This window comes from Tenrec ecaudatus, chromosome 14 (genome assembly GCF_050624435.1).
Source record: "Tenrec ecaudatus isolate mTenEca1 chromosome 14, mTenEca1.hap1, whole genome shotgun sequence".
NCBI classification, from domain to species: domain Eukaryota; kingdom Metazoa; phylum Chordata; class Mammalia; order Afrosoricida; family Tenrecidae; genus Tenrec; species Tenrec ecaudatus.
This window is the reverse complement of record NC_134543.1, coordinates 12,352,848-12,374,819: the sequence shown is the minus strand read 5'-3', so window position 1 is coordinate 12,374,819 and position 21,972 is coordinate 12,352,848. Positions and strand designations below refer to the sequence as shown.

Genomic DNA, 21,972 nt, shown 5'->3' with positions numbered 1-21,972 from the left:
TACAGTTACGAAGTAGCAATGAACATAATTTTATAGTTGTGGGTGGGTGGTCAGTATTAAAGGGTCATGGCATTAGGAAGATTGAGAACCACTCATCTAAACAGAACCTTTGAAACGCAACTAAGTACCATTGGTTAAGAAGCGACAAATTCTTGTCATTCACCCCTTAACTCTTATATAAAACTTAATTTTTGTTAAGTAATAGTATATTTAATAACTCAATAGTTTATTAAAATATAATCTCATCAAGATACTGCACTTCTAATACTGAGAACAAATTGCTGTTAGGTGCTGTGGATCGATTTCAACCCCCTGTGACAGAGGAGAACTACCCCTAATAAGGTTCTCTAGGTTATATAATTTTTGGAAGTTACTGTGTATTTCAGACCTCTAATGTTTTAAGTAACAGCCTAACCTTGAAATATTGTACCACCATATCTCCTTCAGATCATTTTACACTCCCTGTCATATGAAGATTTGTACTCTACAAAATGTGTGGCATAATAAAAATACCAATGGGGTCTAATATACCATTTCAAGCTTATTATAATTCATATGAAAATCTCCTAGCAATCAACCATTCTAAAAAAGGACACTATATGAAGTTAGGGTTATCTATGTTAGCTGCTGTCAAGTAAGCTCCCTTCCCAATGGATGTGATTACTGCTCTATCTTGTGCCAACCCCATGGTTGGTCGTGGAACAGACACTTGTGTCTCCCCGGGTTTTTGCTGGTTGAATTTTGGAAGTAGGAAGTTGATCTCCACGCCCTTCTCCCTAGGTTCAGCTCAATCTGTAGACAATTGAAATCATGGGAGTTTCCATTGAGAGGCATTGATTGTGCCTGAGGTGCACCGGCTAGGAATCAAAACTGGGTATGCTACTCAGAAGGTAAAAATTCTATCAACCACCAATGTTACCAGATTATCCACAAGGTACCTTAAGGGAGCTGATTCTACGGCAGCAGTTTCTAATCCTTTTCAGCACCAAGGAGCACTTTCATGTACACAAGTGGATTCTATGCCTAAAAATTAATCTGCGTGAAATTTATTGCAAATCAATGGTGTTAACCTGTCTCAGATTAAGTAATTCTTGGGTTTGAGAAAGGGATGGAGGGGAGCTTTGGCCACAAAAGTGATACATAAAGAAGTGTCTACAGGGATAACTCAGCACTGTGAAAGTCACAACTGCCCTGCATTTTCCATGATGCCCATTATGCAAACCTCTTTAGCACTATTTTCAGTTGGAAATATCTGAAATTGGAGGGGGCGATTTCCACCAGTTCAACCATTTGTACATGTGTATAGCTCAAAGAGCTTAGACTTCATATAGACCTGGAGAATGACTCTTTGGGCTCAAAAAAAAGTTGCCTGTGACATTGCATATTTAACTTCATTCTGTTGTTTATTAAACCACTAATCAAGGGATCAATAATCTCAGTGAGTTAAAGAGATGCCAGGTCCAAACACCAGCCCAGTGCTGGCCAGTCGATTTGATTCCTGGGGACCAAAAGAGACCTCAGAACCGTCTGGAGGGTTTCCAAGGCTGCACATTTTGTTTGTTTGAATTGGCTGTAATTTTTTTATGGAAGCATTCTGCAGCTGGTGGATTTGATGACTAGCTAAGCGCTTAACCACCGTGCCACCTGCTTTAAAATGATACCAGCAGTAAATGATAATTTGATAAAGCTGTGCGCATTACCAAAAAATAATCTGTCTTTTATTCAGAATTTACCAAAATAACTCAAAGACCCCTTTCTATTATCCTTAAGGACCCCTGGAGGTTGTAAATCACAGGGAGGAAATCCCTTCCTGAAAATGATTATGATGAATCTTTTGAGAGTAAGGGTGTTCCATTAATCATTTCAAAGTGAGGACAAATTTATATAACATTAAAGAGCAAATAGGAGACAACCTGTGAGCTGGGCATTCATCACTCAGTATCAACATTTACTTGGTGGGTGATATAAAGTTACTTAACCTATCTGAGTCTTAGTTACCTAATTTTAAAAATGTGGATGATAAGTACAGTTATGAAAATTAAAGTGAGGTGCCGTTTCTTAGTGCTAGGACAGGGCCGAGCCTAATAACAATCATCTTAGGGGGTGGGGAGTTTACTCAAATGAGCTGTCTCCTGAAATTCCAACAAATGTATCGATCAGTTCAACAAGGACAAAACCAGCCCACCACGCTAGTGATGAGAGATTTAGTGCAACTGCACAAACTGCTCTGCTATACATATTCAGAGGCATTTGGAAGGTGAATCTCAAGTCAGGTGTAGTCACATAAACTCCTTTAATTCCCTAGGGCATTTTTTTAGCAACTGTTCCTGTTCTTGAAAAGCCTAATTTTCACCAAATCATCTAGCTTGTAATAATGTATAAGCCGGGACATGGATTTGATGATTTATTCTCAAAAGATTTACTATTTCCTTTTCCTTAAGCTGCACTTTTACTCATCAGCTGACTGAAATCCTAAAATTTAAAGCACAGAAAATCTTCTAGTCTCCACCCATTTAAATCAAGCCTGTTTTCTTAATACTAAGTGTAACAAAGTTGTTAAAAAGCCACTAATATTTTATAATGTACTAATAATATTTAAGGGGAGAACAAAACCATTAAGTAAATGGTACTAATGCCACCGCTCCTGTCTGCCCTCACACAGCTCACAATGTTCAGACATCATCTCATGTGGAAAGCAAAGCGGGCAATAACTACTTTTTGGTATTTTAATAGTCAACAATGAAGCAAAACAGTTTATTCACAAACAAACAAAATTAGTTTATTCCCAGAAGCAATGTTTACTGAAAAGGGTACTTCTATTTATTTCACTGGCTTTGGAGAGTACTCAGTATAGTATATTTGTCTGTTTTTGTATGTGCACAGTCATTAACTAGGTACCATTTGGCATGGTTGCTAGTCAATACTGAGAGAAAATTTTCATTACAGTTATCTCTTACACATTAAAAAGATACAAAGAAATAAGGTGGGTTCAAATGCAAAGTTACCTTTAAAAAATTTTAACACTAACAGAAAGAAAGCTCTATGCAGCCTGTGGGAGATTCTAAATTTTGATCTACAATCTGGTTGCCTTTAGAGAAACTGAAGTTTCTTCTGCATCTACACCACCAAAGGAGATGTGTTAACAGCTGATTATCATCTCAATGATCACTTAAAAAAGAGGGGGGTAGGAATAAGAAAATAATGTTCTTTTAAACTTTAACATATAAATTTTTCGAGAATTAAGGTTGGGTTTTTACAGCAATTGAAACATAAATGAAGTATGGCTCTTCTATTTCTCTAAGTTCCACCAAACAATTGGGTGGAACCATGAAAATAAAAAGTAGAGGCCTCTACCTTGAGGATTGGACAGTTTCTTTATTTCCCTGGTTATAATGAAGCATTTCAGAAGCAGGGAGAAATCATGGGAACATCAAGGAAGAAGTTTCTCCAACAGGGTGTTTTCTTTTGAGATCCCTGCCTGAGGTAGCGGTGGCAAGGGCCACTGACAAGGCCACTGACACCCCAGCAGAGGAGCTGCAGCACTGAAGACTACAGACCACAAGCCTGTGAGGCAGAGCATCTGGCAGGCTTCCTGGGTCACAAAACAAGGCAGAGGCCAATGGACCATGTAGCTGAAAGGCTTGGCTGCTTGATAATTGAGGGCAATGTAGCGAATCAAAGACTTCTGGTTATCTGTTAAATTCCCCAATAAATCCTCATAAATCTTAGTATGGCTGCTGAGTTGCATAGAAGAATGGCTGGTATCAGAACAGGGTAAAAGAATGGAGGGTGGAGCTGTGCCTGAACTCTGCCTAGTGGCAATGGCATTGGGCTGGTGTAGAGATGGATTCTTCCCTCCAAAGGAAGTCAAAGGAGGCCACATGTGACCTCCATGCTGTTTCCTCAGCATTAGATGGTATATTTCTGTTCATTTACCAAACGGAGAGACTAATAAGCAAGATAAAACATATTTTTCAAATTTTTACCTTACCTGCTGTTTCTGGTAAGCAGTGTTGGGATTGATTTTGGATTCCAGAAGCAGAGAACCTGGGAAACAAATGGAATAGATGTTACATTACAGCAAAACAGCAACGTTCTACCCTATCATAGCTTTACACATTTGAGAAAAACATGATGCATATACGACCTTGCAACTTCAGTTAAAGGAAAGAAACTATTCTAAATACAACAGCACAAGTTTAAAGATAATAGTATGTAGTCTGAAAAATGCTTCCTTAACAAGATGAGCACAAATTCTGAGGCTGGCGTGAGCACTTAGTTGTAACAGAGGCCTGATGGTTTGTGGACAGCAGAAGGTAGTGAAAAAGCAGAAAATCCAGGTGGTCTGGATTTATGTTTTTTAATATACAGGTTTTTTTTTATTTTAACAATTTATTGGGGCTGATACAATTCTTTTCACAGTTCATACATATACATACATCAATTGTATAAAGCACATCTGTACAGTCTTTGCCCTAATCATTTTTTTCTCTTTTCTTCTTTTACATTTTATTAGGGACTCAAACAACTCTTACCACAATCCATACATATACATTCATCAATTGTATAAAGCACATCCATACATTCCCTGCCCCAGTCATTCTCAGGGCATTTGCTCTCCACTTAAGCCCCTTGCATCAGGTCCTCTTTTTTTCCGCCCCCTCCCTCCCCATTCCCCCCTCCCTCATATGCCCTTGGTAATTTATACATCGTTATTTTGTCATATCTTGCCCTATCCTGAGTCTCCCTTCCCCGCTTCTCTGCTGTCCCTCTCCCAGGGAAGAGGTCACATGTGGATCCTTGTAATCAGTTCCCCCTTTCCTACCCACTCACCCTCCACTCTCCCAGCATCGTCCCTCACACCCTTGGTCCTGAAGGTATCATCCACCCTGGATTCCCTGTACCTCCAACCCTCATATGTACCAGTGTACAGCCTCTGTCCTATCCAGCCCTGCAAGGTAGAATTCGGATCATGGTAGTTGGGGGGAGGAAGCATCCAGGATCTAGGGGAAAGCTGTGTTCTTCATCGATACTACCTCACACCCTAATTAACCCATCTCCTCTCCTAAACCCCTCTATGAGGGGATCTCCATTGGCCGACACTTGGGCCTTGGGTCTCCACTCTGCACTTCCCCCTTCATTTAATATGATATATATATATATACATACATATATACATATACACATATATACACATACATACACACTTATATCTTTTTTTTTTTTTGCATGATGCCTTATACCTGGTCCCTTGGGCACCTCGTGATCGCACTGGCTGGTGTGCTTCTTCCATGTGGGCTTATTTGCTTCTGAGCTAGATGGCCGCTTGTTCATCTTCAAGCCTTTAAGACCCCAGACACTATCTCTTTTGATAGCCGGGCACCATCAGCTTTCTTCACATTTGCTTATGCACCCATTTGTCTTCAGCGATCCTATCATGGAGGTGTGCAGTCAATGATATGATTTTTTGTTCTTTGATGCCTGGTAACTGATCCCTTTGGGACCACTCAATCACACAGGCTGGTGTGTTCTTCCATGTGGACTTTGTTGCTTCTGAGCTAGATGGCCGTTTGTTTATCTTCAAGCCTTTAAGACCCCAGTCATATGCAAATATATAGGAGGATGGGGAAATAGATCTATGTGTCTATATTTATAGGTCAAGTATTAAGGTGGCAGAAGGACCTTGGGCCTCTACTCAAACACTCCCTCAATGCATGAATACCTTCTTTTATTAAATTGGAACTCTATGATGCTCACTCTCCCGACACAACGGCTGGAGCCAAAGTGGGTGAACAAGTAAATGTGGTGAAGAAAGCTGATGGTGCCCGGCTATCAAAAGAGATAGTGACTGGGGTCTTAATATACAGTTTTACTTTAATATTTTGGAACATACAAATAAAGATTACAGAATCTAATCAGTTGTTTGTGAGAATAAAATTTTCCAAAAACTGATTTGCAAAAATTTGAGATTATTAAGCATTTGATCTATTTATCCTGCATAAGTCTTTTGGTTCCTAAAATTGCTGCACTTCTCAATCTTTTCATAATCATCTTATCCCTCAGAATAAACTAACTTACATTTTTAATTCCTACCCCCCCCCAGAAGCGTAAAACTCATGATATTTAGGAAACAAACCTTGCTTTGTGAGAAAAACCATGAAAACTACCTTATGAAATCATACCTCTCTCCTCCCCTCATCATATCAACTTTTCCTAGTTTATTCCCCTGTGGTACCATCTAAAAACAAGTTCTGGCCAAAAAAAAAAAAAAAAAACTGGGAAGAAGCTTTCTTTGCAGCTGCCTTTAACTCAGAGTAGTTTTCATTCAGTCTCATGGGGGAAAAAATGGAATAAAAAGTTCATGGATTTTGAAGCCCACTGTATCAAACCTAACACTTTATCCCATTATCAAAAGGTGAGATTAGGTGCACACAACACTCCCAAATTGAATTAGTTGGCTTTCATGTTAAACTTAGCACACATAAATGACGTGTTCTCATATTAGGGTTTGACTGGCCATTTACTACTAACTGCTCAAAGGGTGTTTGAGGGATGCTGGATACAGTAAAGTACTGGCATTTACCATGACATCAAGGTTTAGTTTGTGAATATCCTGTGTACATGAACAATTGCACTTCCAAATCCTGCTTGCTTGACCCCTCTCACCACGTCTAGCACACCTAAAATGCTTAATCCAAAATATTTTTAAGTACTTAAGGTAAGTGAATAACCTCCATGTTTCTTGAATTTGTGCTCCTCCAAAAGGAGCCCTAATGGAAATCGAAGAACACTTGTGTCCATGGACTATTTATGCACAAACCAAGAGGCCATTGTTTGAATGTACCAAGGGTATACAGCATGGCTTAAAATCAGAATAGGTGTAAGTGTTGTATCCCTTTGCTTTATTTTCTCAGTTTGTAGACTGAGCTGGATTACTTGAAGAAGACTGGCATCAGAAAGGGAAGAAAACTCATTAACCACCTGCAATGTGCAGCTAACAGTCTTGTTTGCAGAGAGTGAAGGACTTGACATATTTATCAATGAACATCAAAGACTAGTTTTCAATATAGATTATTTTTCACCAAACAAAGAAGACAGAAGTCTTCACAATTGGACTAATAAATACCAACCTGATTAGAGGAGAAAAGATTAAAGTTTTCAAGAAGTACATTTTACTTGGCTCCTCAATCAAGGTCCATGGAAGCACCAGTTAAAAAAACAAACACTGCATTAGTAAAAAAACAAAAAACAAAAAAGAAAACAAGCAAGACTTTGAATATGTTTTCAGGAAGGACCACTCCCTGGAGAAGGAAATCATGCTTGATAAGAGTCAATGAAAAGGAGGAACACCTCAGTGCAATAGATTAACAGAGTAGCTTCATATATGGACTCAAACAACGAGATGCGAGGGATGGGAGAAGAATGGGCAGTATTCTGCTGTTCTATACAAGGTAAATGAGTCTGAAATGACCATACAGCACCCTAACAGACTATACAGCACCTCACAACAACCTACCAACAAGAAGGAAAATAGCAAGTTAAATAACAAAAAGAACTCATATTCAGCATATCTGAAATAGAGACTTCCAAGATGGCGACCGAGTAACACACCAGAGGAAAACTCAACACTGCTAGAAAGCAGGAGCAGCATCATAAAGGTAAGTGGACACAGAGCCACAAGGTTTTGAGGGGCTGGGGCTTTTGGCTTACCGTAATAGAGGCAGGATCACTGGACCGGGCAGGGGCTTTATATCAACACAGCCACAGCTTGCTGCTGCCTTGGGGCTGGGATTAAACCCTTGCAGCCCCACAGTCAGGGATTGAGGCTCAGCTATTCCCTCTCTTCTCACTTTCCCTCCATAATCTCAGCAGGTTTAGTCATCCCACCCCACCCCCCATAACTCCCCTTAGCCTAGGGCATTTATGGCCGCCCTCCACCCAGCTCAGAGAGCTCAACCCTGAACAGCTTAGAACAAGGCTGGGGAAACCCCAACCTGCCCTCCACCGGGGGATATTCCATCCAATTTACTGGGGAATTCCTGCCTGTGCAGCGTGGGGAGCTCCTATCTGTCCTCTGTGGTCCCAACATGACTGAGGGAACTTCCTCCCGCCTGCTTTAGTGCCTCACGTGGCCTAAGGCAGCTCGGCCAACATTTGCCAACTTCCTGCAGGAACCTCTGCCAACCTCCTCAGTGATCTAGCTGACCAGGGCAATTCGATCACCATTTGTGGTGCTCTACACCACAGCAGGCAACCCGCTAGCCTTCTGTGGCACTCCTGTTGCAGCAGTCACCCCCACAAGTCCTCTGCGGGTCCCCACGCAGCCATGGGCCACACCATCATAGCTTCTTGTGAGATCACCAGTAGAGCACCATCCTCAATAACCCAACCAGTGGATGATCCAACTTGCCCTCAAATAACAGAATACTGGTTGACTAGGGAAAAGTGAAGCCACAGGAAGATAAAGTGGTAGGATAATTCCATAGTGAAATTAGCTGCAAGCAGTTTGAAGAAGCCTTTCTACGAGTCTCCCAGAGAGAGCCAGTGCTCTTCGACTCCCTGGAAAATGGCACCTAGCACCTCTAAAATAAAGCTACACAAACAGCACTCAGGCTCAAAGATCTAAAAACAAACAAACAAGAAGAAGGAAAAAAACCACAGGAGAAACACATGGACCTTGAGAATGGACTGGAGGAAGCAGAGAACCGCACCAGAGACCTAGAAGACAGCCAAGTAGACTTTAACAAACGAGAACAAAAATCTAGTATCATCAGAGAAGCTGAAGAAAACCCAAGAGCTATGTCTGGTGCCATGAATAGGAACACCAGAATAATTGGATTAACAGACGAAGACACGACAAAGAAGTCATCTGCAACAAAAGTGAGAAAATTCTCCCCCAGCTTAAGGAATGAAAACCAGGCAACAATTCAGGAGACTGAAAGAACACCAGCTGGACTGTATCCCAAGAAGTCACATAATAGTTAAAACTATCCAACTTTGAGAAAAAGGAGAAAATCATGAGAGCAGCTATGGAAAAACAAGCAATCACATATAGAGATTCCCAAATAAGAATATGCTTACACTTAGCAGCAGAACTGTGAAGAAAAGAGTGGAGTAACATTCCAAAAGTTGAAGGTAAATAACACAAACCCAAGAATACTCTACCCAGCCAAATTATCTATCAAGATAGATGTGGAAGCAAGAGTCTTCCCAGACAAGGAAAAACTCAAAAAATACTTTAAAAGATCTTCAGGGACCCAGTATGTGCAGAAGAACAACACTCACCCAGAGGGCAACAAAGAGGAAACAGACCTCAAAATAGCATGGCTTAATGGTTGAAAGAAGTCAAGAATAACACACACACACACACACACACACACACACGAAGGTAGGAAAACACCCAACACAAAAGGTATAAAATGACACCACAGAGTCCAAAGATGGAGATTAAAAACCATGAATATCAATGGCCTGAATTCATTAAAAGACTAAGGCTAGTAAACTGGGCTGGAAAATACAACCCATCAATCTGCTGCCTATAGGAGACACACATCAAGGCTACAGACAAAAATAGCCTGAGAATCGAAGGCTGGAGAAAGACATACCAAGCAAACAGCAATTCAAAAAAAAAAGGAGTTGCAATCCTAATCTCAAATAAAATTGAACCTCAAAGTGCAAACCATAAAAACAGGTAAGGAGGGACACTACATAATGCTCAAGGAAACAGTAGACAAAGAACCACTAAGCATTTTAAACATATATTCTCCAAACAAGAGACCCACTGAATGTCAACCAAACACCCCAAAAGACAAAAACAGAAATCGCAGCCTCAATAATTATAGTGGATGACTTCAATACACCACTCTCTGAGAAAGATAGATCACAGGGAAAGAAACTCAACAAGAAGGCTAGAAATCTAAACACTACAATTAGACAATTTGACCTGACAGATATCAACATAGCTTTTCATCCAAATACAAAAATTTCACATTCTTTCAAAGCCCACATGCTGGGGCAAAAGGTGAATCTACATAAATTTAAGCACATTAATATAATACAGACCTCTCTTTCTGACCACTGTACCACAAGGCTGGAAGTCAACAAAAGGAGTGCACACTGGCACAGATCAGAAATGAAATTAGGAAATTTCTAAAACCAACGAGAATGAGAGCACGACATACCAAAAACTTAGGGACACATCAAAGGCATTATCAGAGGAAGCCTCATAGAAATATATGCACACCTGAAAAAGGAAGAGAAATTCATGATTGATATGCTGGCACAAAATGTAGAACTAGAGCAGAGTCAGCAGGACAATCCTAATAGCAAAAGAAATAATAAAAACCAGGACTACGATTCAGAAGAAAAATAAGAAAATGATGGAAAAAATTAATGCTGCTAAAAGTTGCTTCTTTGCAAGGATAAACAGAATCCATAGACCTAACCCAAAAAAGAGAAAACAAATTTCAATAGCAAGAATGAGGGATGAAAGCGGGGACATCACAACAGACCCTAATGAAATCAAAGGGGGTAATTAATTACACAGTACTATGAAGGATTGTACTCCAATGAATTCAACAACTTGGAAGACATGGACAAATTCTTGGAAAAACAACCCCTCCCCTAGACTATCCCTGATGGACGCCAAGAATCTCAACAGACCCATAGCAATAGAAGAAATAGACAAGGTTATCAAGGGATTACCAGCAAAAGAATCCCTTAAACCAGATGTCTTCACTGGAGAATTCTACCAAGCATTTAGGGAAGAACTAACACCAATCCCACAAAAACACTTCTAGAACATAGAAAAAGATGCAAACTCCCAAACTCCTTCTATGAAGCTAGTATAACACTCTGATACCAAAACCGGGCACAGACCCCACAAGAATAGAGAACTACAGACCAATATCCCTAATGAACATCGATGCTAAAATCTTTAACAAAACACTGGTCAATAGAATACAAAAGTATATAATAAATAATTCACCATGACCAAGTGGGATTCATACCAGGGATGCAGGGATGGTTCAACATACGAAAGACCATTAGTATTATTCACATTGAAATGACAAGAACCACACGATAATATCAATAGATGCAGAAAAAGCATTCGACAACATCCAACACCAATTCCTGTTTAAGACACTCGAGAAGATGGAAGGAAAATTCCTAAAACAATACAAGCTATATATGAAAAACTAACAGCCAACGTGGTAGTTAATGTAAAAAAGATGAACACAATCCCACTGATGAAGGGGATCAGACAAGGATGTTCCTTGTCCCCACTCTTATTTAACATCTTACTGGAGTTTTTAGCTAACAGCATAAGGCAAAGGAAAGATACCAAAGGATTCGCCTGGGGGAAGGAAGAGGTGAAACTATCATTATTTGCAGATATGATTTTATATATGGAAAATCTCAAAAACTCCACAAGTGGAGTACTGGAAGCAATAGAGAAGTATGGTAGAACGACAAGATACAAGATCAACAAACAGAAGTCTATTAGTCTATTGGATTGCTATACACTTCGGCTAAGAACAAAGAAGAGATCAAAATGGTGGTACTCTCCACAATAGCCAAGCACAAATTGAAATATCTAGGATACACCTGACCAAAGAACAAAAGATCTGTATGAGGAAAACTACAGAACACTGCTACAAGAAACCAAGAGTGACCTCAACAAATGGAAGAATATCCCATGCTTGTGGATTGGAAGATTTAATATATTAAAGATGTCAGTTTTGGCCAAGGCACTATATAAATTTAATGCAATCCTGATACAATTATCCTCATCTTTCTTCAAAGAAATGGAAAAACTGATTACCCCTTTCATATGGAGAGAGAAGTTTAGAATTAACAGAGAACCCAAGGACTACATGGGAGTGCTTGCGTTAATGACTTTTGCACATATTATACAGACACAGTGGTCAAAACCGCATGGTACTGATGATATAATGACAGATACTCAGACCAATGGAGAAGAACTGAAAACGCAGAAATAAAATAATGAGCATACAAACATAACAACCCAGAAAATATCCAATTGGAAGCAGATGCCCTTTTTCAACAAGTGGTGCTGGAAAAAGTGGCTCTCTACCTGCAGAAAAATGGACCAAGACCCTCATCTCACTTCAAGCACAAGAATAAGCTCAAGGTGAATCACAAGACCTCTAGGTAACCCCCAAACTATTAGGGCCATCACTGAGGGAATTGGTACCAACCTGAGAACTTTGGCACAGGGAATACATACGCTATCAGAAATAGGGAAGGACACAACACAGAGGCACAAATCGACAAGTGGGATATACTGAAGATAAAAACACCTGTGTACATCGAAAAAATTCCCATGAGAGTAATAAGAGAGCCCATGGATTGGGAAAACATCTTTAGCAATGACACATCAGACAAAGGCCTTATTACTAAAATCTACAATACTCTGTCTGCTAGGTTCCAAAAAGAAAAATACTAATTGCCCACTGAGGAGGTGGGCAAAGGAAATGAACAGACATTTCACAGGGGCAGAAATTCGAATGGCCAATAAACATATGAGAAAAAGTTCCTGATCATTAACCATAAGAGAAATGCAAATCAAAACAATGAGATACCTATCACCTAACACCCTCAAAGATAGCCCCCCCAAATCAGGAAGCAACAAGTGTTGGAGGAGCTGTGGTGAGATAGGCACTGCTGGTGGACCTGTAGGTATGTATAGCCACTATGGAAATCGATTTGGCAATATCTAAAACAGATAGAAATCGAGCTACCATACGACCCAGCAATCCCCCTACTGGGCATGTACCCAGAAGAGGCAAGAAACAAACCAAGGCCAGACATCAGTGCTCTAACGTTCATCGCAGTACAGTTCACAATTGCAAAGAGCTGGAAACTCCACATTTCCATCAAATAACAAATGGATTAAAAAACTGTGGTACATACATTCAATGGAGTACTATGCATTGCTAAAAAGCAGTGATGAACGTATGAAGCACATGGCTGCTTAAGATCTGGAGGAAATTATGCTAAGTAAGCCAAGCACAAAAGGTCACGTACAGAGTGAGTTTGAGTTCGCTGAGATAAGCTTTAAAAAAAAGGGGGGGAGACTTAGGGAAAAAGCTACTGTATACAAACATTCCTGGGGTGAGGTCCAGGTAGTATGGCTGGGGTCAGACCAAACTCAGGGATACATATGGTAGCCAACTAAAAAGGAAGGGGGGGGAGGGGAAAATGTGTGACGGGACATAGGGCACTGACCCACCCAAGTGGAGGGTATTGTTTGTGTCTCCACAGGGAAAGAGGGACCAGACTTAAGTCCAGTGTTCTGGGATGTGAATGCAGCATGTGGGCATGGAGTGGGGGGCCAGGGGAGGGGCCTGAGGGCTCGGTCTCCATACCAGCTATGTGGACAACTGCACCTCCTACCAGAAGAATTTATTTCAGAGGACAGCACTGAAGCTGCAGCTCAGAGAGAGGGACATTGCTGATCAGAGCACACAGGAGTAAATGAAGGGGGAGGAAGAGAGTGGAGCACATCCTGGGCCCACCAAGCCTTGATGACGATATTCCTGCTCAGAGCAGGCAATCCAGAGAAGACCGTATGACCAGCTCCACTATGAGACATGACAGCCCTCACTGACCTACAGCCCTACAGGGGACAACCCTGGAGGCACAGTGTGGGAAATGCGCCCCATCTGATCCAACTACACAGAGGCAAACCACTGAGGATGTGCAACAGAACAGCAAGGGGAACAGAGCAAGGAAGTCCCTAGGGAATACCAAAAATAAACTTTGGGGTCAAGGCTTGGCACCCTCATCAGACTTGACAGGAAAATACTCCCTAAAGGCCAACTATTTGTTGTTTTGTGTCATTGGCTTTTTGTTGTTTTATTTTGTTGCTTGGTTTTGCTGTCTTGTTTTTGTGCATGTTATTATCTCTGCAGGTCTAAAGAAGATAGGCTGGATGAGCAATCTGGAGGAGAAAACAACGGGACCGTCAGTTCCAGGGAGACATAGGAGAGGGGGAGATGGGGGGGGGGGGGAAGGAAGCAGTTTTAACAAACCTAGGGACAAGGTAACAAAAGTGATCCAAATCGGTGAAGAAGGTGTAGGAGGATGGTAGGGTGTGATCAAGGGTAATGTAACAGAGAGGAATTACTGTAACCCAAATGAAGGCTGAGCAGGATAGTGGGACAGGAGGAAAGTAAGAGAGGAAAGAGCTAGGAGACAAAGGGCATTTATAGAGACCTAAATAAAGGCATGTACATATGTAAATACATAGATATGATGGGGAAAATAGATTTATGTGCATATATTTATAGGTTTAGTATTTAGGTAGCACATGGACATTGGGCCTCCACTCAAGTACTCCCTCAATGCAAGAATACTTTTTTCAATTAAACTGGCATTCCATGATGCTCACCTTCTCGACAAGAAAGCTGAAGACAAAGCAGACGCATAAGCAAATGTGGTAAAGAAAGCTGATGGAGCCTGGTTATAAAAGATATAGCGTTTGGGGTCTTAAAGGCTTGAAGGTAAACAAGTAGCCATCTAACTCAGAAGCAACAAAGCCCACATGGAAGAAGCGCACCAGCCAGTGTGACCCCGAGGTGCGGAAGGGATCGGGTATCAGGCATCAAAGAACAAAAAGTGAAATCATTGTGAATGAGGGGGAGTGCAGAGCGCGGACCCAAGACCCATCTGTAGGCAACTTGACATCCCCTTACAGAAGGGTCGTGGGGAGAAGACAACCATTCAGGGTGCAGTGTAGCAACGATGAAACATACAACTTTCCTCTAGTTCTTAAATGCTCTCTCCCCCCACTATCATAATCCCAATTCTACATTTCAAATCCGGCTAAACCAGAGGATGTACACTGGTAAAGATAGGAACTAGAAACACAGAGACTACAGGACAGATGATCCTGTCAGGACCAGTGCTGACAGTGGCGATACTGCGAGGGTGGGGTAGAAAGGGGGAACCCATTAAAAGGATCTATATATAACCTCCTCCCTGGGGGATGGACAACAGGAAAGTAGGTGAAGGGAGACATCAGGCAGTGTTTAAGATATGTCAAAATAATAATAATTTATAAATTATCAAGGGTTCATGTGGGCCGGGTCATGGGGAAGGAGAGAAAAAATGGGGAGCTGATACGAAAGGCTCAAGTAGAAAGAAAATGTTTTGAGGATGATGATGGCAACAAATGTACAAATGTGCTTGACACAATGGATGTTATGTATGGATTGTGATAAGAGTTGTAGGAGCCCCCAATTAAATGAGTTAAAAAAAAACCCCAAAGTAAATGTTTTTTCCACTGCTTTAACTAAAAAAAGAAACACACAAATTACTATTATTTCTGAAGTCTGGTACATTATAGATGAAACTTATTTTTAAAGATGAAGGAAACATAATTACACTTATAATGTCTTTTAATCACAATGGGTTGGAAATCAGATTACAATGGGATGTAAATAAACTCATGGCTTCAAAATCTTTTAGAAAATTTTAAAAATCATATTTCAGAAGAACTAAGGAGTTGAAAGTGGTCTGATGGCATAGAATCACAAAGCAGATATGTGAACGCCTTTTTAACACCGTTTATCCAATGATTTGACTTTTAGATATATACCCAAAGAGTAATGAAAACATACGCCCACATAGAAAACCTGTCCAGAGATGGTCAAAGCAGCATTAGTCATAAGCACCCACAAATGGAAACACATCAAGTGATGAACGGATAAATACTATCCTGCAGCAAAAAAGAAATGCTGTACTCATACAAGTTATAACATGGGTGAATTTTACTGGTTATTTTATAACCAATGTTATTAGTTGTGTACTTAAAAACATGTGTTATGCTCCAATTCAAATGAAAAACAAATCCAGTCTTCAAGATAGACACCCCTGGCTTGGTAGCTGCTAAAAGAAAACAAAATAACTAGCAGTGGCATATCCTTTTCAACTACCTAAGCCCTATCAGCAATTTATTTTTCAAATACTAGTCTCTTTCATCTGCTTCAAAACTTTAAGTGGTGTGCCAGTGTCAGAGTTCTTATAAAGGAAGCATCCAAGGTTGAGTTTGAAGTGGTCACCAATCTGAGCATGCCTGTGTTGTTTCTTCCTAAAACCTTGTTCTGAAGAACGACGACCCGACGATGTGTGCCTATAGAGATTACAGCCTAGGAATGTTACGGGGCAGTATGCCACACACAATAGTTAGGCAAGAAGTTTCCAGTTTTATAATTTTCCTTTTTAATCCTGAGCATGTAGAAGCGAGCATCTCCTAAAAGCCCATTTCAGCGTAAGAGATCACTCTGGTGGTATAGTTGGTTGGGCTGTGACACACAGGATCAGCAGTTTGAAGCTACCAGCAGCTCTTCAGGAAAAAGAATGAGTTTTCTACTCCTGTAAAGGTCATAGTCTCAGAAGCTCACAGGGGTCGCTATGAGTCAGCATTGACTCTCGCTTGAGTTTGGTAGAATCTTAGTTCTGGTTCCTGAGAGGTTGGGCAAGGAAAACAGCATTTTGGGTCAGGGGCTAAGTAAGATAATAAGATACATTTCTAGTTTAGTATTTCTCCATCCATTAGTTTTAATTAGACCAAATTATTAAGTCTCCAATTCAATAGGAAAAAATCTAGTTTGCACTTCCTCCTTGAACAAGTCCCGATCAATTGTTTTCACTACTGTACTAGCAAAAGAGATTCCATCCTACTAATAGATGAGGATGGGTCAGGGATGTTGACTCCAACTTTAGGTGAGAGACACAATGGAAGAGTCTTCAAAATTGTGTATTATCGAAAAATTTTGTCTAGATTAAAGAATTTGGGAGAGGGTGCCTTAAATAAATTCACACTAACTTGTTACAGCATGTCAAAAGCAGATCCAGTTAGAGGCACTGAAAAGGATAGTAGTTTGAATATAGTCTCTATCAGAGCAACATGAATTCCACTAAAATGTAGCAAAACCAAACATCCAACTTACAATGCAGCATAGGTAGAATATAATAAAAACAAACCATGCTTTATAGAAAGTTTATGGGGATAATGTCCTAAAGAAATCAGTTTGCAAATGAATAGCTCCATTTTAAGAAGGCACAAGAGGATCGCTTCTCGTCCTTTTGGCTAAGATCAAGTGTAGTATCTGTTCTTATCAGTTTAATATCTGATACATCCTCTATCTGAGGACAATATATTAAGTGGATTTTTGGAGCAGGGAGTTGGAATAGGAGCTTGCTCCGTCCACTCCAAGCATCGACCTGGTATTGCAGTACTTCCAGGAACGGTGCACCCCCTCAGGGGACTTTCAAAAAAGAGGAAAAAAAGGCACAAGAGGATAAAGCCTGCAGCAGATCATCCACTTCAAAAATCATAGGAAAAAATTAATCACACGTGTCCCCTTTTTGAAGATCAATGGTTAACAGACATAAAAGACAGTATCATAGGTATCAACTGGTTCAGCTTACACAACTCTGACAAATTAAAACTGAGCAAAGTTTCTCTGATGAATACCACAACTACTTCACCCAAATCAGCTGCAGACTTTTCGATGGAAAATCTAAACAAGTGGGATCAAGATCCTGAAGCTTTTTTTTTTTTAACAGAACTGTAACTGGAAACAAAACGTGGCTTGCTCAGTATGGTCCTGATGACAAATTACCATCAAAGCAATGATGGCCAAGAGGTGGCTGTAGTCCAGACAAAGCAAAACCAGACTGGCCAAAGGCAAAGGTCATGACAAGTTTTTTAGATGCTCAAGGCATTTTACTGACTTTCTGGATGGCCAAAGAATGATGACATCTGCTTATTATTAAAGTGTTTTTGAGAAAGTTAGCAAAAGCTTCAGTAGAAACAAGCCCAAGAGTCCTGACAGCACTGCTCTCATTCCTCTCATCAAACAAGGATGGTTCTGAGAGCTGATGGGAAATCATTAGGCACACACCTTACAGGACTGATTTGGTTCCTGATTTTCTTGTGTTTGTTTCCTCATGTAAACAAGACTGCACTGGTTTGTTGAATTTCCAAGTCGCTCAGTTTTTTAGGGATGGCCTAAAAGGTTGTATTCCCTCTTACAAGTGTTTTGATCTTGAAGGAGCTTAGGTTGAGAAATAATGTCTCTATTTTATATTTTTATCTTGGCTCTACCTCTCCATGAACTTTTTGAAGACCCCACCCCATACAACATGGTAGCAGAGACAAACAGAAGAGAAATGGGGAAGATGATCCTCAGTAGACTTTATGCGCAATCAATGGAAAGATAGAATAGATTCTCTCATTAAAGTTAACATATGCTTTGAGGTAACAGGTAGGATCAATATAACTTACAAACATGCAAGGCAGACGCTTGCCACCCTATTTAAAAACACATTCATTCATTCATTCCAAGTGGAATCACTGTTCAAGAGGATCTCACCCTCACCCCTCTTCCAAGAAACCTCCTTCTCAGTTATTTGAAAAAAAAAAACATCTTGTTATAAAACCAGAGACAACCTTACACAGAAAAGCCCACTATCAAGACTGGAGAAGTCTTGCTGCTTTCAGCCTGGAAGATTGGGATGGAAATCCCTCAATATGTGTAATAAATTTGTCATTCCAAAATGTATTGTTCTGACCAACAATCCTAAGCATTGGTGAACTAGAAAGTATTTCTGGACGGCAAATGATAGTCATAAAGTCCATTCCAAGTTAGTTGTTGCATCTGCAATTCTTTAACCACAAGTGTACTTCCTCAAAGAATAAAACATAATTAACCGGAGGATCAAAACCACCCCCATTATTCTCATTATTACTAAAAATGAAAATTAGCACCTTTTTAGAAGATCATTTATCTTTCTCAAATTTTTAGACACGTACCCTTTAATCCAATAATTTCTCTTCAGAGAAATTACCTTGCACTTTCACACAGCTGTGTCGATATATGAATTAAAATATTCATTAGCAACGTGCATGCAAACGAACAAAGAACTATAGAAGCAATCCAGTTGTTCTCAAAAGTGGTCTGGGGGCCCCCGCAAGGACTCTAGGAGCTCAAAATTATTTTCATAATCATACTAAGATGTTATATGCCTTTAAAAATCTTCTCATTCTATACAGTGATACTGCAACAGAATGAACACAGAGGCAAAGAAAATCTTCCTCTTTAAACATTTAACCAGAAAAACAAAACAAAAATCCCTAAACAGTAGATATTTGTAAAAATGTATTCTATACCTTATCAATTTGTTAACATTGAACACTAAAGAAAACATTTTTAAAAAGTTATTAAAATTTTGACAAGTCTGTTCTAATTTCAAAATTAAATACGAAGACATATAACCCACATAAGCATAAGTTTTTTTTAACTTTAATAAGAGAATGAAGATGAATTTGGATAAAATGGTTTGGAAAATGCTTCTTTGTGCCATTGATAAAAAATGGCTGCTAACCAAAAGGTTGGAGACAAAAATTCACCCAGAGCAAGACATGCCAGCATTTTTCTTAAAAATAAAACCACCAGCCACTAAAAACCCGATAGAGTTCTATTCCGACACACCTGGGTCCTCTTGCGTGTCAACAGACTTGACAGCAACTAGAAAACTAAAATATCACCAACGGGCATAATGTTAATCAATTAACAGGATACTAAGCACTCGCTAAGGACATCATGCTTGGTGAAGTAGAGCGGCAGCGAAATAGGAAGGCCCGCAAGGAGACGGACTGCCACAATGGGCTCAAGCACAGAACAACCGCGAGGATGGCCCAGGACCGGGCATTTCCTTCTGTTGTGCAGAGTTGCTATGGGTCGCAACCAACTCACCTAACAAGAAGAAGCTCTCATCTATGTCAGGAAATTTTTAAGGCAGCTACTTGGCCAATTGACTGGAAGAGATCCATATTTGTATCCATTCCAAAGAAGGTGACCCAACAGAATGCTCAAATTATAGAATATCATTGATATCATATGCAAGTAAAATTTTTCTAAAGATCATCCAACAATGGTTGCAGTAGTGACTCAATGGGGAACTGCCAGAATCAGAAGACAAGGGATATCACTGCCAACTTCAGATGGATCTTGGCTGTAAGAAAACAATACCAGAGAGATGTTTTACATAGACTATGTTTCCTCGACTATACAAAGGCATTTGACTACATGGATTCCACAGATAACCTTGAGAGGAATGGGAATTCCAGAATACTTCATTGGTGTTCCTGAAGAACTTGTACATGGGAATACTGACTGGTTTAAAATTAGGAAAGGCAAAATGAATAAATAAGCAAATAAAATAAAATCAGGAAAGGTGTCTGGGTTGTATCCTCTCGTCATACTTATTCAATCTGTATGCTGGGCAAAGTATCAGAGAAGCTGGATTATGTGAAGAAAGTGGTATAAGGATTAGAGGAAGGTTTATTAACACTGTGTGGAATGCAGATGACAGAATCTTGCTTTCTGAAAGAGAGGAACTTGAAAAGTACTTACTGATGAAGAAAAGTACTGCGGCCTTCAGTATGGATTAATACTCAATGTGAAGAACAAAGTCTTCATAACTGGACCAATCATGATAAATGGAGAAGAGTGAAGCTGTCAAGGATTTTATCTTACTTGGATCCACAACGAATTCTTACGGAAGCAGCAGCAAGAGATCAAACAATTCACTGCACTAGGTAAATCTGGTGCACAAAACAAGTGTTGAAAAGCAAGGATGTTACCTTGAAGAGTAAAGTACATTTGACCTAAGCCATGGTATTTTCAACTTCCTCATATTGACAGTAGTTCCACCTTGTAATTATGAGTCAGAATCAATTTGATGAGTCTGAGTTGTGTTTATGTGCCTTTAAATGATGGATCTATGGATTATTAATAAAAAAAAGAGATCCTATATTCAGGACCATTAAATGCAGAGCAATGAAATAAAAAGGGCAATGCCACTAAGTATATCACCATGACAACCGCAGGCAGAATCCATCATATAATGATAGTAAGACAACAGGGTATAAAAAAGAAAACATGGCAATAAAACTAGCAGTACAACGACCAGATTCCAAACTCACCGCCATCAAGTTGATGCTGATTCACAGCAACCCCACAGACAGGGTAAAACTGGCCCTGTGATAATTTAACTTTATGGAAGTAGAAAGTCACATCTTCCTCCCTAGGACCAGTTAATGGTTTCAAACTGCTGACCTTTTGGATTGCAGTCCAAGGTATAACCACTCCACCGCCACCAATGGGCCTATAGTAAAACTAACAGTATGAGTAAGTAGGTTATTAAACACAATGCCCCTTCTGTTTTGTGAGATTTTGGCTCTTCCTATAAATTGAAGTAAGAGGGCCTTTCTTATACCCTGTTGTCTGTCCCTCTCAAACCCCATCAAAATAGACTAAGCATCTCCGGGGATGAGGACAAAGCGAGGAGGCAGCATGCAGAGTAACACACTACTCCCAGAGAGCTTAATCAGAAGACCTAAAGCAAATGCCAGGGCACAGCCAACTTGCTGGACTCCTGGTCTAACACATACACTGAGGTCACGTAAATATTTTCACACTTGATCTTAGCCAAAGGGCTGAGAAACAATCACAAATATTTCTAAAAGAAAAGCTTTCAAGTCAAAATATCTAGATTTCTGGTTTGAGAGAGAAAAAAAGAGACTCACTACACTATTTAAATTATGAATCAGCTTATCAAGACTTATGGATAACTAATGAATCAGTAAACCACACCACAAGATGTTATAATAACTGGTATCATTTTATTGTAAAAAATGTTGTATCACTGATGATAAATCAGAAACAATTTAACATTAAGTTCAGTATGATATTTAGGAAAGAACTCTAGAATATATTTAGGGTGCATTCCATGGAAATTATTGACATTTTAAAATATTACCTGAGGATTTTCTCTTGTCATCTCTTCCTCATGTTTCATGAGACAGAGTTAAAGTGAACTCTGAAACAGGCAAGTCAAGTCAGATAAAATTAGTGTTCAATGTAAGACCATAGA

The 21,972-nt window shown here is 39.8% G+C and overlaps 1 protein-coding gene and 1 non-coding gene across 3 annotated transcripts in view; one reads left to right on the top strand and one right to left on the bottom strand.

Moving 5' to 3' along the window:
• PPP4R3A (protein phosphatase 4 regulatory subunit 3A) overlaps positions 1-21,972 on the bottom strand; it is a 49,940-nt gene that overhangs the window by 22,070 nt on the left and 5,898 nt on the right. For both annotated transcript variants that reach the window (XM_075532347.1, XM_075532348.1), the window contains exon 2: positions 3,992-4,047. In XM_075532347.1, coding sequence (XP_075388462.1) covers positions 3,992-4,047 — 56 coding nt within the window. The remainder of the gene's footprint in view (positions 1-3,991; positions 4,048-21,972) is intronic.
• On the top strand, positions 17,100-17,290 carry LOC142426928 (U2 spliceosomal RNA). Its single transcript, XR_012779796.1, has one exon. It is a non-coding gene; the product is annotated as a U2 spliceosomal RNA (small nuclear RNA).